Source organism: Peromyscus californicus, unplaced genomic scaffold (assembly GCF_007827085.1).
Source record: "Peromyscus californicus insignis strain IS unplaced genomic scaffold, ASM782708v3 Scaffold_5__1_contigs__length_169319896, whole genome shotgun sequence".
Taxonomy (NCBI): Eukaryota; Metazoa; Chordata; class Mammalia; order Rodentia; family Cricetidae; genus Peromyscus; species Peromyscus californicus.
The window spans coordinates 41,726,597-41,744,466 of NW_026294573.1; the positions used below are offsets into that span (position 1 = coordinate 41,726,597).

The following is a 17,870-nucleotide window of genomic DNA, read 5'->3' on the forward strand; positions in this document are numbered from 1 at the left end:
AAATACATACTTAGCAAATTGTTTGGCTAAATCTTTCATGTATGATGAAAGATTATTACCACAATTCATTAGCAAATTATAGACTTTGAAATGTAGGCAGACAAATATTTGGCCCTGTATCAATCAATTTGGACCAGCTGGGTAGAAATTCACACAATCCCAGGAAACTTGGGAAGTGGAGAGCTCTTTCATTTTTCATTCACTTGAAACATTAAAGAAAAATTATCATTCTATAAAAATGTCCTCTTTTCAAGAATTTAGCTGAGTGATTTTAGAATGAATTTTATTTTCAGTCAATTACTACTTCAGAGACCAATAAACTGAACCCTTTCTCCTGCAAATTACTGTGGGAGAATAGCTAATGTATACAGGATACTCAAAGACTCAACCATTATAATCCACTTTTAAAAGTTCAATATTTAATAAAGGTTGTATTGCCCTTAAATAGAGTCAGGATACTTCTATACACACTAAATGGGCCTGGAAAGTAGTTTTACAGTTATTCACAATAAATAAGAGCATTCCCATTCTTCCTCTGGGCTTCTCTTAGCCTGGTCAAGTGACCTTGTACAAAGATTCTGATTGATCTTACGTCTGTCTATTTTGGTTAAGCTACAAGGCCACATACAGGGACAGCTGCACTTTAGGAGCAACTTAAAACAAATTTCATCTTAGTGGCATCTAATCCAGTGCTTGGTACAAGATGCATGGAAAAGTCAGTGTCAAAATTAAACAATGACGGCTTTGCAATGAACAGATGCTTTTGCCTTGCAGCTGTAAAACCTCAGAGCAATCCAGAGCTCTACTGTCTGGTCACGCAATGACCACAAAGCAAGGAATACATTTTGTCATTTATACATTGTTTGCCGTGAGCTTTTAGTCTTTTTTTTTCTTTTTAAAAAAGGGAGGAGGGGTATATTGAGGGTAATAAAATGCCAAACTAAGTAACAGAATTTTTCTCAAAGTATATTCATCAGACTGATAGTTTGAAAAGAATAATTCTTTGACTACTTAGCACTGAGTCATACAGATGAAAGAAAAATATCATAGCTTGGTGTTTTAGGAGGTTGTGTTGAAATAATTTTTGGCTTACACTGATAAATATGGAAGTGATTTTTCTACAAGTAGAACTCACCTTAATATGCCTAGTCTTAGCCCACTTGTGTTTATTAACATTTTATGTTCATTTATCCACCCTTTAATTCTTGGTTGTTTATTTGGTTCTTTGTTTTTATTACTTACTACATGGCTGGAGGATATTTAAATGTTAAAAGATTTCACATTATGAGTAATATGGTGCTATAGAGGTCCATGATGAACCTCTATATGTGCAGGCTTTCCCAACCCTAGGTAATCATGTATGTGACACTCTAGGGGTAACAACTGAATACCAAATTTATTTATTTATTTATGTATTTATTTATTTATTCATTCATTCATTCACCCATTCATTCAATTATTCATTTATTTAGACATCCATCCATCTGACCACTGTCTCTGGTCAGCCAAGAACTGGCCCCACCTAAGCAAATGACTACATATATAGTCGTGATCAAACCACTTCTAAGTGAGGCTCTAATTCTAACACCAGTTCTTTATCTACAATAAAAAAAAGGCAAAAGTTCAGTAACTTCACATTTATTTTAATTTTGTTCTTTTTTTTTCTTAATCCATTTTTTTCTTGAAATATTTTCTTCCCAAGGATACGAATTTATTAACACCTTATTGCTTACAAATTTCACTATATGTTTGTTGGTTGAAGATTTGGAGAAATTACCTTTTATTTTTCTTCATCCTCCAAATATAATTTCTATACAAAATCCCAAAGTAATAACCACAGTAACAAAGTTTATTTTAAGTACCAAAGAGAGTATGCTACCCTCTTCAATTGAAAGTCTAAGAAATAACAATTTTTGTGGTTCTGAAAAGAAATAACAATTTTCTGTGGTTAGTTTTTTTATATTTTATTTTCTAAGTATATAATTAAAACACAGACATAAAGGCATACTTACCAGTATATTATGTCTATTCAAATGCACATTCCAGCATTACGAAAGCATTACAAACTTAAAAAGACTATAGGACATTTACAATTATATTCCTGGTATGATTTCTGTTGTCTTTGTTAATAGCTATAATTAGAAAGGATTTAAATAAGAATGTCAGTAATATGGAGTTAACAAAGTTAATCTATGCCACTAAAAATATACCATGAGAAAACAACTGACATGTTTAAGGTTAAAGGTGTTTATGAGGCTATCATATAAAAAGCAAAAACAAAGGATAAATGTGATCATTTGTATATTACCTACATACTTTGTCATAAGAAAACATTTACAGTGGTAGCATTCCAAATTACAGTATTATCCATGAACACCTTTAAAGTTAAGGAATAACTATAAATTTGAACAAACTACATTTGTTAATATTTCATAATGATTATTTAATAGCCAGAAATATACTAACAAAATTGTGAATGTATTTTGTCTGAAAATACAATTCAGCTTAAGGTTATTAAGTGTATGATATTGTGTCATACTCAATACACCTTTATTTCATTAAATATTTTATGCAACTGTAAAACTTGTAAAAATAGTTAATAGTTCCTTTTTAAGTACATTTTATCATTCTGGTTCACTAAAATGACAATGTATTTTAAAAGTATATGTTTTACTCACAAATACATAAATAAATCACAAACCAAAAGCTAACAGATGTGTGACTTCTAATTAGTTATAATAATCTCTGCTTCAATGCCATTGGAATGAGCCTTTCTTTTCTTTTGAAAACTAAAAAAGCTTTCCTTTGAATTTTAAACTGTCAGGGTGCTTCAAAGTCAATGTACAAAATCTGCTTTGATTAAAATTTTAGACATCTACAGTGATAACTTTATGAAAGGAAAATATTAAATTATAATTATCCTAAACAGACACAGTCTTGTGAAACTAACCCTCCATTCATGTTAAAACACAAAGAGTTGAATATAATGAATTTGATTCATCCTCGGACACAAAGCTTCACCACAGTAAACTCAGTCAACTGTTGCTCTTGCGCTTATATTCATGGTGCTTAAATAGCGCACTTTAAAACAAAAAAAACTCCAATTGGCTTTTCATACATCCACCCTCCCCAAAAATAACGCACTTGAAAAACTCAAATGATATGAAAGGCTTCAAGGCCTCTTTTCTCCCTTTCATACCCTTTTTTTTATTTCTGTTTGCAGTAATCTGCCTTTCTCTTTCTCTTTCTCATTGCTACAGAGCAGGCGAGGAGGCTCAGAGCTTTGAAAAGGGGGCTCTGTGTGTAATGGGTCCACTAGAATTAATTTACTTGCACCAAATCCATTGAGCACAGAAGTCCCCCCCCCCTTCTCAAATCATTTGGAGTCGAACGCAGCCCCCAGCCTTTGTAATTCTAGTAAAGCACTTAAAGTGCACAGTAGGTGTTCATGAGGACCATCTGGTCAAAAGCAAAACAAGCTGCTGATTTTGCCTTTGAATAGAATGAAGCAAGTGTGAATTAGTCTCTTCAATTAGCACTATTACAACCTGTCAAGTGCATATTGTAAAACAGGATTATTACAGTATTGGTCACCAGTGCAATTATTTACTCTCTGCCTTTTCTTGCATATAAAAAATGTCTTATGTTTATTAGTTTCTGATAACTGAATGCAATCTCTCAACTCAGGAATTTCAAAACTATCAACACACAAAGCATAAATTATGAATATGCTAGACTAAGATGTTAGGATAAAAATATTTTAAGTAACAAAGGGCTAAAGCATTGCCCTTAAGATTTAACAAAATTACATTTTCGTTTGAGATACAGATGAAAACACTTTTGTTTTTAAATCATTTTCAAATTATTCTAAAATATTTCTAGATAAAGAAAAATACCATTTCTAAATAGCTACACCATAAGCATTTCTTAAATTTATTTCCTAAGGGACACAACAGAAACACAGAAAATCTCAATAAGATAGTCACCATTTATTTGTTCATTTGAAGTAGTATGATTAAAGAAATCTGTTTTAAAATACAGCCTGAAACCAAGAAATACATGTACATCATATTCTCCTTTTCTTGAAAGTTGAATAATGGCTTGAATTAATTGCCTGGTTGTTAAAAATTGTATCTTTCATTCTTAATAAGATGTCATTTTTTATTTTAAGTTTTTTTAAATGATATATGCTAATTAAAACTGCTCATTCTAATTGAGCTAATATATGCCACTTATCTTGAAGTAAAAACAAACCACTTAAACTTTTTAATTAAGTAAGCACACAACTTAATTTACCCTCTTGCATATGAACATTCTCAGCTACCTCACTGTTTCTTCAATTCTTTGCCACAAGCCCCCTACCCCATATTGGAAAACAAACAAACCCTCCAAAAAGGCACCTAATACCTCAAAACATTCAAAGAAAGGTCACAACAGTTAAGAAGTTATAATCTATTTTTACTACTAGAAAAGTGCTCACTAATAATGTGAAGAACTACAAATTTCCAAACAGCACTAGCCACCAGCCTTAAATAACAACCCAAAGCACACAGGAGTCAAGATGAGGAAGCACCAAGTAGAACAGACCAAACACACACACACACACAAATAGCATACGGTTTACATTCTCAGAATCAAAATTAACATCCTGATTTCACAATTATTTTTAAGAATTGGTATGATTTACTTAGATTACTTCTTAATAACAATTCTACCACAATTGGCTTCCCACTTAATCATTAGTTTGTATAACATGGTGCTAGTAGTGAAATGTGCTACTTGCTCCCTGTAAGATATGGCTTTGTAGGCTGTCAATTTTCCCCTTTCATTCCCATTAAGAACTAAATCAACATTAATAAGAATAGTGAGAATTCTGGGGTAAAGTGAAACTACGAAGAGGATTTAAATAATTCCAATAGCTATTCATCACACTTCTCACTGTAATAGATAAGTCATACTCCATGATTCTGCACTAAAAAGACTTAGATTTCTTATCTTTGTTATTTCAGGTCAGGTGTATGTTTCTTAAGTTTGTGTGACACCTACAAAAAAGTAGATATTTACCTAACAGAAGCTTTTGCAAAAATAAGGCAGACAACAAAGAATCAGTTTCCAAGAAAAAGTTGGCTTGATTTCAGGGACTTTATATCCTTTTCCACACCTGGGCTTCGGATCTGCAGACGCAAATCAGTCTTTCTCTCCCTTTGTGTTAGCCCACCCCAAGTGCATTTGAAACCACAGATTTTAAATTACTAGAATCTTTACAATTAATTGTTTAAAACTGGGAATTCTCAAGAGTAGAAAAGTGATTAAAATAAGATAGGCCTGTTTAAATTTTGAAGAAATTTCAGTACTTTGAAGTGTGATAAGTATCCAATTTAGGGTGCAAATTGATAGAAAGTTGGGGCTGTCAAATGTTATTAGAATATTGATAATTTTATGAGGTATTACTATGTTATCATGAAAAAATAAGGATTTTACTTCTTATAACTACTTACAATTATTTCCTTTTTAACCATCTTTAGATGTTACTGCTATGTCCTCATGTAGAATATGTAAAAGGAAAGATTTGAAAAGATCTTAAAACAAAAACGAAATTAAAACCAAACCCCTCACCTGGCATCCAAAGGAAAAAGGTGCTTCATATTGTGAAGCACCGGCTGAGAGACAGGATGAGCAAACACTTGTACAACTGTCAGTTTTCACCACCAACTTGCATAACCACGTGTTATTTAATTTATTTGAAATTCTAACTGCATCTTAACACTAGTCTCTTAAATCAATATTTTCAAAAATGTACTGTTCAATTAATAGTTACAATGAGTACCCATTTCAGTCTTAATCATTTAATAGTTTTCTGAGTAAAAATACTGTAAAGGCTTTCTTTTAAAAATTCAAAGACTTTTAAAACATTAAGAATATTTTTAGCTGGAAAATATAAATAATTTACTCTATTGGAAAAACGATCAGATGCTTTTAATCTATTCTGTTAAACTCTATTAATTATAGTGATCATGATTTATTTTTTGGCTTACTATTCAAAGAAGATTCCTGAAACTGGTAACAGAGATTAATTTAAAATTTAGGATATATAACATCAATAAGCTTTCACATTAAAAACAAAAATACTACTATTAACCCAGAACTACAATATTTTTTCAAGACTGTACTTCTCCCTTAGTGCAATTAAACTGATTTATAGTAGCTTAGCAAGAAATAAGGCACTGGGGGTTGCAAGGCATCCACAGGAGCACGTTCCTTCCTGACGCCAGCCTCAGCACAGGATCCCATAGGACCAGGAAAAAGCCAGGGAGCTATGCTCAGCCAGTTGCTCCACAGCCTTGCTCAAAGTTACACAAAATAAAGCAGCCCGTGTAGAATTATCTACTCACAAAAAAGCAATTTTCATTAGAACCAACATTTTTTCTTAATAATCAGTGTTTCAAAATATTATTTTATATTCATTTTTAAAATTAAAAAAAGAAAAGGAAGAAAAACTATTACCCAGGAATACATAAGAATATTTGTCATTAAAAATGCTTCTGGAACATTTTTTTTAAGAGATATTTAAAACATGGTAAGAAAAGGATTCCAATGTTTTCAAGTCCTTGACACTATCAAAAGATAATCTAAATAATATACCAGAGAACAGTTTCAGCCAACTGTGGCACGCAATGGCACATTTACAGAATCTTAAATTTTCTTTTAATAATTGATGTAGTCATTTTGAATCATTCTGCATAGGATATCAGGTGTGAGCAGATTGCATTAACACTGCTTAAACATTTCAACTTGTCAGTATGGCCAACTCGATTTCGGAAATATTTGCAGTATTTTCCCATCGAAACAGTAATAAAGGCAAAATAAATATATGCCACTACTTTATAATCACCGAACATTAATGAATATTTTATGTCTTTTTAAATCTCCCTGTTTAATTTAAAAGGGTGAAATTAAGTCTCCTCGCTGCAATATGCCAATTATCTGTAAATCAAACAATAACTTGGCCATTATGCTCCTTTTTGTTAATATAAGAGAAGCTAATTTGAAAACACTGAGTGGCATTTTTAGGCTATCCACTTAATAGAACTTTCTGCCCTCTTGTGGGAGAAAGTGGAAATACACTCAAGTTAGTTTAGCAATGCAAAGGAGTTTTGGGAATGGAAGAAACTGCACACATTTTAGCCATTAAAAATTTCATCCAGTATCAAAGGGATTCCTATATTTATCCATCATGCATTATGTTCCTCTTAATAAAAACATAAGTCAATAGTGAAATTTACCTCTTATCTTGCTTTATTACTTAACTGGAGTTGTTGAGAAGCCATATTTCCTTGTTTAATAAAATGTTCACATATGTAATTTAAATTTTATCATCAAAGATCCTATAATAACTCTGACATAGAACTATATTTCAGTTTTAGATATAAAATGAAATTAAAATTTTAAATTTAGTGCTTAGCATGCCCATTATAAAGGCTAAAAATGAAATGGCAACACAAGCATGAAATTGCAGAAAATTCAAATAAATAAAATAAATGGATAGATTTAGAAGTCAGAGAAAAGGCTGAATATTAATGGTTAGTTATATCATAGCTGTTCAAGTAATTAATGGAGAAAATAAACAGGAAAAGGAGTTCTTTGTGACAAATTCAAAAGATAAAATTCATTGATCAAACTTGTCAAAAAGGAAACTTAGCAGTCTAGTCATTATCAAAACATTTTTGTATAATTCTAAAAAATGACTTATTCTTTCAAGATAAATTATTAATTATTTTAAACAATATGGTCTTAAATGTCTATGTGGCAATCCAAGATTTAGCATGATCTAGTCTTTCAAAATTCAGTAGTAAGAGTTGGGGGTAGAAAGGAGATAGGAAGAGGAGGGGATGAGAGGAGAGAAGGGAGGGGAAACTGTGGTTGGTATGTAAAATAAATTTTAAAAATTTAATTTAAAAAAATCAGTAGTTAAAAAAACAAGTGAAGTAAGTTTTATAAATTATGAAGGTTAATATGAAATAGTCACTATTTTAAGTCCTGTCAAAGCCTCCAACATTTCTCACTCCCCTAAGAAGAGAAATCATTGGCCTTTAGATGGGTGGGACCAAAGACATATCCAGAAGGCGCCTTTCTCTCATAGGTACCTTTTTTCCTCTCTCTCTCTTTTTTTTGAAACGGTGGCTGGCCCTCTTTCACCAGAGTGAAGAAAATATAGACAGTACTAACAGACTCTTTCCAGGTAGTCTGAGCTAAATGACAGTCTGCACATCTTATGAACACTGCCCAAAGCTAGGATTGAGCTGCTTGAGAAGCCTCTTCAAATTCCTGTTTAAACCACAAGTATATGATACAAATGCATGACACATTTGAGAGTGACCTGTCCAATAAAATAGAAACACACTCTACAATAAATGCTGTCAACAATGTCCAAATTAATATTTTGAATAATTGCTATAAAACCATGAAATATTTTTATAATAATGAATTGTTCTTAGGCAGAGTTTTAAGCAGAGTGTTTCAAGAATTACCAAGAGTTCCCACTTACAACATTTGTTATTTCTAGGTCAAGTCATTTAGTGTAACATCTACAATAATCATTGAAACTCCAGTTAATTAAAATTAAAAACCTAATAATGAAACATAAAGAGAGTTTCTACCAGAACAGATAAGCCCTCTCTAACAGGGTCAACATTAGCTATAATGAGCTACCTTTATTCCTTAGCTGTGAGACATAACTCACCTCTTGAACGGTACTGCTTCCTGAGAAGTTCAGGTTGTACTCCCGCTGGACTTCTCGGTGGGTGATGATCAGCATGAAGTTTTGATTTAATGATTCCTGCAGGGCACTGAAAGGGTTGAAAGAAAAACAAGGAACTCAGAGATGAACAAGTTCTAGCTTGCCTCACAGCTAGCTGCAAAAACCCCAGGAGTACCCTAACTTCCACATAGGCATGTCCGGGCCCAATGTTATCATCTTCTCAGCTCCTAAAGGCAAGACAGCATGCTGAGAACAACCAAGGGGAGCTAACCTGTTAACTCCTTCTCTACCAAGGTGTTTTAAAACTTCTATTGCAGATACTTCAAATACTACATACTTTCTACAAACACTGTTATCTATTTTCTTATTCCTCCAAGAGAATCAATTGTCTAATTGCCAAATGATATTAAATATCTATTAAAATATTTACTCAAATGTACTGAAAGACTGATTCAATTCTAATGAAACAGCTGTCTAGAACAGAACTATAAAATTTGTTTATACTTACAAATGCTGTATAAAAATAGAAAATATGTTTTAGGCAAAAATTCAGAAGACACTGAAATCTACCGAATTATAATTGGTATACCAAAATTCTTTCAAAATAATGCTTTCACTTAGGGTTCAGCTATATAGAATTCAGGAATTGAAGAGTTCAAAGCAACACTTTTAAAGTCCTATAGCAAAGTTCATCAATAATTTAATAAAAATCTATTGCTATTATATTCAAATATGTTCACTGCCTGTCGGGGGGGGGGGGGTAATTTTGCCATGGCTATAGCCTCGGAAAATATTCTGAGTGTGATACATAGCTCTGGCCTACTTGGCTCCTCTTTTGACAATCTGGAACAATATGAAAAACACACACAGAATAAAGATTAGAATTAGGCTTTTAATCTGTTCACCCTATTGTCTGCCAAAGAGTTCACAGGTTATTAACAGACAAAAAAATACAAAAGAAGCATAGATATAATAAAATATTGCTAATAAATTTTAAAAAGTATATCCAACTAAAACACAAGTTTGTTGAGGCAAGAACATTTGTTATTATATCTTTAGCACCTAAGCAGTGGTACACTGCAGATATTCACTTAGTAATAAACAAGTTGTGAGTTTCCACAAGGTCAGAGTCATATTCATCTTTGTCTTTCACACAACAAAGTCATACAACTATCATTCTAGTTCAAGTATTTATCTAAATATTTATTTTTTGAAGCAGCATTAGGTCAATGCCTTGCAAAGGAATTCAATCTAAATAAAAATATATAGTTCTTTGAACAACTCAGTCTAATAGCGCTACATACACATCACTGCCAGTAGAACTGAAATAAAAGTTCAATGAAAACTGAAACAAACATGCTTAACTCTGCCCTTGGTCAAGGGGTAAAGGAGTCCATGAGGAGAAAAAGTAATCCATACCAAGAGAAGACACACACAAGTTGAAATTCAAATAGGATCTTAGAACTGAACACTCAGAATACACATTTTTTTTGGGGGGGACACAACTTTGACACTGTTTGTTGTATACCAATCTATAGTCAAAACATTCTAGTTTCTAGAGAAATAATGGGGAATAAAAAATTAAAAAAAAAAAAAAAAACATGGTCCTTGTTTCCGTGAAACTTACATTTCAGGCAAATGGGACAAAGAACAAGTAAATAAATAAGCAAACTTGGAGAGTGCTATGTACCATGAAAAAAGTAAAACAGATCATAAGATACAAGATAACAGAGGGTCAGGAAAATTCAGTGAACAGAACAGCTGAGAAAGGCATCTGCAGGGAAAAGACCTATAAACCGAGGTAGGCAAAATAAAAGGCAATCAGCAAAGGTCTACTTTCGCAGGTTCTCATAGTAACTGCACAGGAAAGCTACTAGGGGTTTGAAAAAGGAATACGCTAAGAGCTGGCTGCTATTTCCATCTCTGTAAGATTTCTGTGTGTGCGCTAGCTAAGGAGAGAAAGACTGGAGATGGGGGAAATAGAGGCATGGATTAATTCACAAAAGAAGTGAGGAAAAGAAGGAGAAATAGTAAGAATATTAAATACAGAATACAGGTTAGAGGCAGAAGACTGATAATTTACTGATAGAGAACAAGAGAAAAATACAACCTCAAGATTTCCAGTCTGAGCAAACAAAAGGATGAAATTTTATTCATCAAAAATAAATTGGTAGGAAAATTGAGAGCGAAGTTTTAGATGAATTAAGCTTGACCATATGTAAGACACACAAAAAGAAATTTCAATGTTATATACAATATAGCTGGATGTAAAAACCAAAGCCAGGTAAAAGGTGAACTCAGGACTCAGATGGTGGAGACAGGAAGATTAGAGCTCAAAGGCATCCTCAGTTACAAGGCAAGTCTGAGGCCAGCCTAGGCCATGTGTGGCTCCATTCTCTCTAAGAAAACAAAACAAAAAACTGAAAGACAAAAAACACCCAAAATGGGCACTTAAGAGACATAAGAGCAGAGTCAAAGCAATGCAGGCATATAGGAGATGTGACTTTGTGCCAAATAAAACCATGTGAGGAAAGAAGCTACTAAGAGAAAAACAGAAAAATCAAGATGGAACCCTAGAGCATTCCAACATCTGAAACAAAGCCAAGGAAGAGTCAGTTTAAAGAAGATTAATGGTAAAGAGAAAAAATCAATAAAGACCAGCATAAAACAACGACAAGTAAAGTAACTGTTTCAAGTAGAAGAGCGGCTTCAGTCATGCCAAAGCCCAGACACAGAGTTCACAAAGCCCAAAAAAAAAAAAGATAGCCACATGCTGGCAACATAGGAGGCTCATACGACTGTAACGAAGGAGTAGAGATAAGTGTCACAAGCTCACTGCGGAAGATCCTTCCTTCCTCAGTACGACTGTAACGAAGGAGTAGAGATAAGTGTCACAAGCTCACTGCAGAAGATCCTTCCTTGAGCCCAGGGGCAGAAGCAAGGGAGAGACATTTCAATTCCTGAAACCCTTCCTTACACCTGGATCAGGCACAGCCTCCCAAGAATGTTGCAGTCTGGGACAAAAGCCCAGAAAACAACCACAGTGACCCTTTCCAAGCAAGTCACTGTCCACACACAGAGCAGGCTTCAGGAAAAGCATCTCAAATTTGGGATTTCACTTAACCTAATCCTGAGACAAGGTATTAAAGTCTGGATCTGAGATGTAACAAAAAGACACCTGTGTTCAAGGCTTGGTGTCCACAAGTAGCATTCTGGGGTAGTGGAAACTTTTGGGAGGTGGGGCCTATTTCCAGAAAGCAAGTTATGGTCATTTAGAAGGCATGCCCTTAAAAGGAACATAGGGATCCTGGCTTCTCTTCCTCTCCCTCCCTCCCCCCTTTGTCCTTACCCACCCACCCCCAACCCCATACTGCTCTGCCAGAGGCCCAAGAGTAACAGGGTCAAATATACATGAACTAAAACTATGAGTCAAACAAAACTTTCTTCCTTATTTAAAAAAAAAGGGGGGGGGGGGGAGGCTGGGCAATGGTGGTGCACACATTGAATCCCAGCACTCAGGAGGCAGAGGCAGGTAGATCTGAGTTCAAGCCCAACCCGGTCTACAGACTGGGATCCAAGACAGCCAGTGCTACACAGAAAACCCAATTCAAAAAATCATTTTAAAAAAGGAGGTGGTAGGGAGGAGGGAAAGGAGAAGGAAGAAGGGTATATTATGGAAGACTACAAAAACTAGGCTAAGGAACTCAGAATTTCAAAATCTTCACTATTTTATATATAGAAATGAATCCATAAATATGTGTACTTTTTGTGGTTGCCTTTATGCAGTTTCTTAGATCTGTTTCTTGGTTTTGCTAGCAGACTTGAGCAATAATCTTGCAGACAAGTCTGACAGGACCAGCACCAACTGCATACTGCTGAGGAGAAAACCATTTAATCAGTTCTATAATTTCTGGATAGCTGTGGAAATGGAACATATACACATACAGAGACACAAGCCTAAAACTGCTAGGGTATTGGGGAGCAGGCTCTAAACTTCTGTTCTACCAGGGTTAGCTGTTTGACCATAGCAAGTCAATCATTTTTCAGCAGTATCTGGTGAGTGCCTAAATATCTAAAGCCCTATCTTAGACACTTGACTACTCTGTCAATACGCAGTTCCCTCTTCTGAAATAAATAAATAAATTTTTCCTTTACAGGACTATGAATATTAAACTTTAAAGAGCCAAGAGTAAATTTTTATTGCATAAGTTATGAGGTGGCATATTATAACACTGAAAATAGAACACTTAAGAGATGCTGAAACTTTAAAATCTCACAGTGACAACGTAACACCAACAAAAAGATCTACAGTGCCTTTATAGCAATTATTCTTCATGATTTATGAGTTTGTTCAGGGAAAAAATCTTTTTAATGGGGTTGGGGAGATCACTCATTAAGTAAAGTACTTTCTGCATGATGAAGACCTGATTCATGTCCCCAAGCACCCAGGTGAAAGGTGACCTATATGGCTGTAATTTCAGCACTGGAAGTAGGGTGGGAATACAAACAGGGATATTCCAGGGGTAGCCTGATCAGCCAACCTATACTTAATAGTGAGCTTTAGTTTGTGATGAGAGACTATCTCAAAAAGGTAAGGTGGAAAGCAACAAAGGAAAACACCCCAAATCGACCTCTGGCCTCCACGCGCCTCCTGATCCTGACAGGTGATATCTATCAGCAAAGGTTACTGCTGGTCTTCCCAGGACTTGGTCATTATCTCAAAATTTTCTCTCCAGGACCCTAAAGATGCCTTCACCCACAAACAGTACGAAGCAATTTTAAGAACAAAGCGCCCACATTCCCAAGAGGTGGGGTGGGGCGAGTGATTTTTGGTCTTTCAATAGGTTTCGGGTTTGGGATAGTTGTCATTGTTTAGAAGGGTTGGTTACAAGTCAGAAAATTTAAGTAAAGTGGTTCAAAGTCCTTATAATTTGGTTCAAAAATTGGAATTGTATGCTATTCTGTTGGTATTAATGAATTTTTCTGAACCTCTCAACATAGTTACTGACTCTTGGTATGCTGAAAGGGTGGTCTTACATATTGAGACTGCAGAATTTATCGCTGATGAGTCAGAATTAACTTTGTTATTTATTCAGTTACAAGATATAATCAGGAATGGGAAGCATTCTTTATATATAACTCACATCCAATCCCATACAGGTCTGCCAGGCCCTATAGCACAAGGTAATGATGAGATTAATAAACTATTGATAGGAAATGTGCTGGAGGCCTCAGAATTTCACATAAAAAAAAAAATCATGTCAATAGTAAAGGTTTAAAAAAGGATTTTTCCATAACCTGGCAACAAGCCAAGGAAATTGTAAGGAAATGCCCTACTTGTTCTTTTTATAATCAGACTCTGCCACCAGCAGGATGTAACCCAATACTCCAAGGAATAAAATCTGGCAAATGGATGTGTTTCACTTTGCAGAGTTTGGAAAATTGAAATATGTACACCACATCATTGATACTTATTCAGGATTTCAATGGGCAACTGCTCTGAGTTCTGAAAAGACTGATTTGGTAATCACACATTTGCTATAAGTTATGGCCATCATGGGTATACCTGCACAAATTAAAACTGACAGTGCTCCAGCATATCTCTCTGGTAAAATGAAACAGTTTTTTGCTTATTACAATATAAAGCATATTACAGGTATAACACACAATTCTACAGGCCAAGCAGTCATAGAAAGATCAAATTGAACTATAAAGGATATGCTAAGTAAACAGAAAGAGGTAACAAAAAACCCCAGAAAGATTACATAATGCTGTATTAACTTTGAATTTTCTCAGTGCTAATGAGAAATGAACAACAGCTGCAGAGAGACATTGGACAATAGAAAAAACTACAGAATAAAATCAGCCTATATACTTTAAAGATGTGCTGAACTCAGAATGGAAACCAGGATATGTGTTACTTTGGGGTCAAGGTTTTGCTTTTGTTTCTACAAGAAAAGAAACGCTGTGGATACCATCAAAACTGATAAAGGTTCAATTTGAACAAGAAAGACCTCTTAATTAGAAGAGGTGATAGTTCATCAACCAGCATGACCATCCAATTTAAACTAATTTATACCACTAACAAATGCTTTTCATTTAATCAAATATAACTTGCCAAAAGGGAACCTCCCCCAAGTTAGGCTTGGGGAAGGGTTTTTGGTTTTGTCTTTCAGGAGAATGAAGGCTAAGGAATCTGAAGAACACTAGACAAACGAGACATCTGAAGGAAAAGGACAAATCATCTAAGAAAAAATGTCTCAAGAAAAAGAGCAAATTGGCCTATTGGTGTATGACATACAAAATTTCATGTCTTCCTAAATGTTTGTTTCAGCCCTTCTCTACAGACACTTAACACAACTGGTCTCTTTGTAGTCCCAGTTCAATTAAAAATTAAAGCTGGGGGCTGGAGAGGTGGCTCAGAGGTTAAGAGCACTGACTGCTCTTCCAGAGGTCCTGAGTTCAATTCCCAGCAACCACATGGTGGCTCACAACCATCTGTAATGAGATCTGGTGCCCTCTTCTGGCCTGCAGTCATACATGCTGTATACATAATAAATAAATAAATCTTTAAAAAAAAAAAAATTAAAGCTGGCTTTGGCCGGGCAGTGGTGGCGCACGCCTTTAATCCCAGCACTTGGGAGGCAGAGCCAGGCGATCTCTGTGAGTTCAAGGCCAGCCTGGTCTACAAAGTGAGTTCCAGGAAAGGCGCAAAGCTACACAGAGAAACCCTGTCTCAAAAAAAAAAAAAAAAAAGAAAAAAAAAAAGCCAGCTTTGGAGTTGGAGAATGCCTAGAAACTAAGCAAAGCTAAAGCCAGGCATTCATAAGTAATAATAAGACTCTGTGTGTAAATTTATTTGGGAACTGGGTGGCAGGCACCCCCCAAAAAAAGCCAAAAACAAATAACAACAGTAAACTTTATTTTTATTTTTAAAAAAGAAAACATTTTATGTATGGTACCAGAAGTCACCATGCAAGAAAGCCCAAGAGGCCTCAATCCTACACAAAGAACCACAGGCAACTAAGGAATGTTGAGAGAAGAGAACACACTAATTGGTTATCAGTACCAAATGGTCAGCCCTGAAAACATGGATAAATACAAGTAGCATTATACAGACTGAGCAGGTTCTATTTAGGAATATTTATACACACACACACTCAGCAGGTTTTATTAAGGAATATATATATACATACACCCACATGTATATAACAATAATAAAAAGGAGGCCATGAATTTGAAAGAGTGCAAAAGGGAGTATATGGGGGGTTTGGTAGAAGGAAAGGTCAGAGGAACAATTATATTATAATCCCCAAAAATAAAAGAAATAATTTGAAAATATAATTAATTCATGGGAAGGATGTGTGCACCATGGCACACACATTAAGGTCAGAGGACAATCTGAAGAAATTGGCTCTTTCCTTCCACCAGGTGGGTCCAGGGATTAAACTCAGGTCCTCAGGCTTAGTACCAAGTGCTTTACCTACTAAGCTATCTTACCAGCCTTAAACAGGCAAACTTTTCAAAGCCTGTACAAAGGTGAGTGTAGATGTAACCAACGGTCTTATCAAATAAGAAACACAGAGCCAATTCGGAGAAGAAAACCAAGAGGTCAGAGCTAAGAGCCTCACCCTTCCTGATTCAGGGATCCTCTCCAGCCAAGAGAGCTCTCCGAAAAGGGGCCTACTTCCTGTGTGTGTATGTCTTTATAGTCTTTCTGTTCTGCCTTCTCATTGGTTGTAAACCCAAACATGTGACTGCCTCGTCACTGCCTGTATGTACCGCCCTCCAGGTCCTTAAAGGCGTGCGCCACCGCCGCCACACACTTGCTATGGCTCCAATAGCTCTGACCCCCAGACAACTTTATTTATTAACATACAATTAAAATCACATTTCAGTACAAGTAAAATACCACCACATTTCCCCTTGTCTATTTTAATAAAAAGGAAAAAAAAGAAAAAGATTATAACTAACAAAAGAAAAACTATATACAAAAGTACAATGACTATATACAATATATACAAGTAATAAATGTCTAAACATTTAACAAATTCAGAGAAAATAATTTCATTATCTATCCTATTTTGTTAAGTCCAAAATGTATCTAATTCACTTTCTATCCTAATTAATCTTCAACTATAACTAACTAACCTTCAACTATAACTACCTAATCTTCAACTCCCTCAGAGACCCAAGAAGGAAATAATATTAGCTAACAAAAATAAAAACAGAAAGTGCATGCAAGCAACTTCCAAAAAATTTGTGAGTTGACAGAAACAGCCAGCTGCCTGGACAGTCACCTGAGGTTTCTCCACAGTGTTGGGGCATCATCTTCAGCCTATAGGCTTAGCGTATCTGACAGACTCATTTGTGAAGTAGGATGTACACAAGGTCATCAGTTCAACCTCACATTGGGTGAGAGCAGTCCATGTACCAGAAACACCTGAATTCCACTAGTGTCTTGTCATGATTCAGGATTTTAAATTCTGGAAATTGTTGTTGGTTTTTTAATTCAGCTGTCCATTCTTCCTGGCTGTGTATATATGGCTTCATCTCAGCATCCCGTTCTTCTCCACATCCCTCTGTCAAATGCCAGTTTACTATTGCGAGGCATGAGCTTAGTTACTCTTCAAGAATAACTGTTTCAGCTGCTGTTCCATTGCACATCAGAAGCCATCGGGGCACTGCCTATTCAGCTGCCTTCGAAGAAAAGGGCACTGTACCTTTTCCGAATTGTGAAGGCCATTTCAGGGATGGTGCCATATTGTCCTAGCCTCAGAAGATGCCTTTTGATAAAGCCATAACCACACTTGTTTTGGCAAGAATCAGTAGTTTTTTGTTTCATGTCCTGTCTGTCCATTTTGTCAGCAGTTGATTCGAGGATACTTTGTTGTCCAGTGGCTAACTTTTGTCACAATGAAAGTTAACTCCATATGCAGTTTCTTAAGTAGTAAGAGAAGCTACGCCCAAATTCCCAAATATACCAAGCTGACTTTGGAGATGTGTAAAGGTTAAAACCTTCCTTTTTAAGAAAAGAAAAGGGGAAGTGCTGTGGGATGGTCTGTATGTCAAATGTGTTGCTGATTGGTCAATGAATAAATCACTGATTGGT

At 35.2% G+C, this 17,870-nt stretch overlaps 1 protein-coding gene across 1 annotated transcript in view; it reads right to left on the reverse strand.

The window, feature by feature from the left end:
* Faf1 (Fas associated factor 1) overlaps positions 1 to 17,870 on the reverse strand; it is a 347,836-nt gene that overhangs the window by 214,616 nt on the left and 115,350 nt on the right. The window contains exon 7 of the mRNA XM_052715293.1: positions 8,741 to 8,846. Coding sequence (XP_052571253.1) covers positions 8,741 to 8,846 — 106 coding nt within the window. The remainder of the gene's footprint in view (positions 1 to 8,740; positions 8,847 to 17,870) is intronic.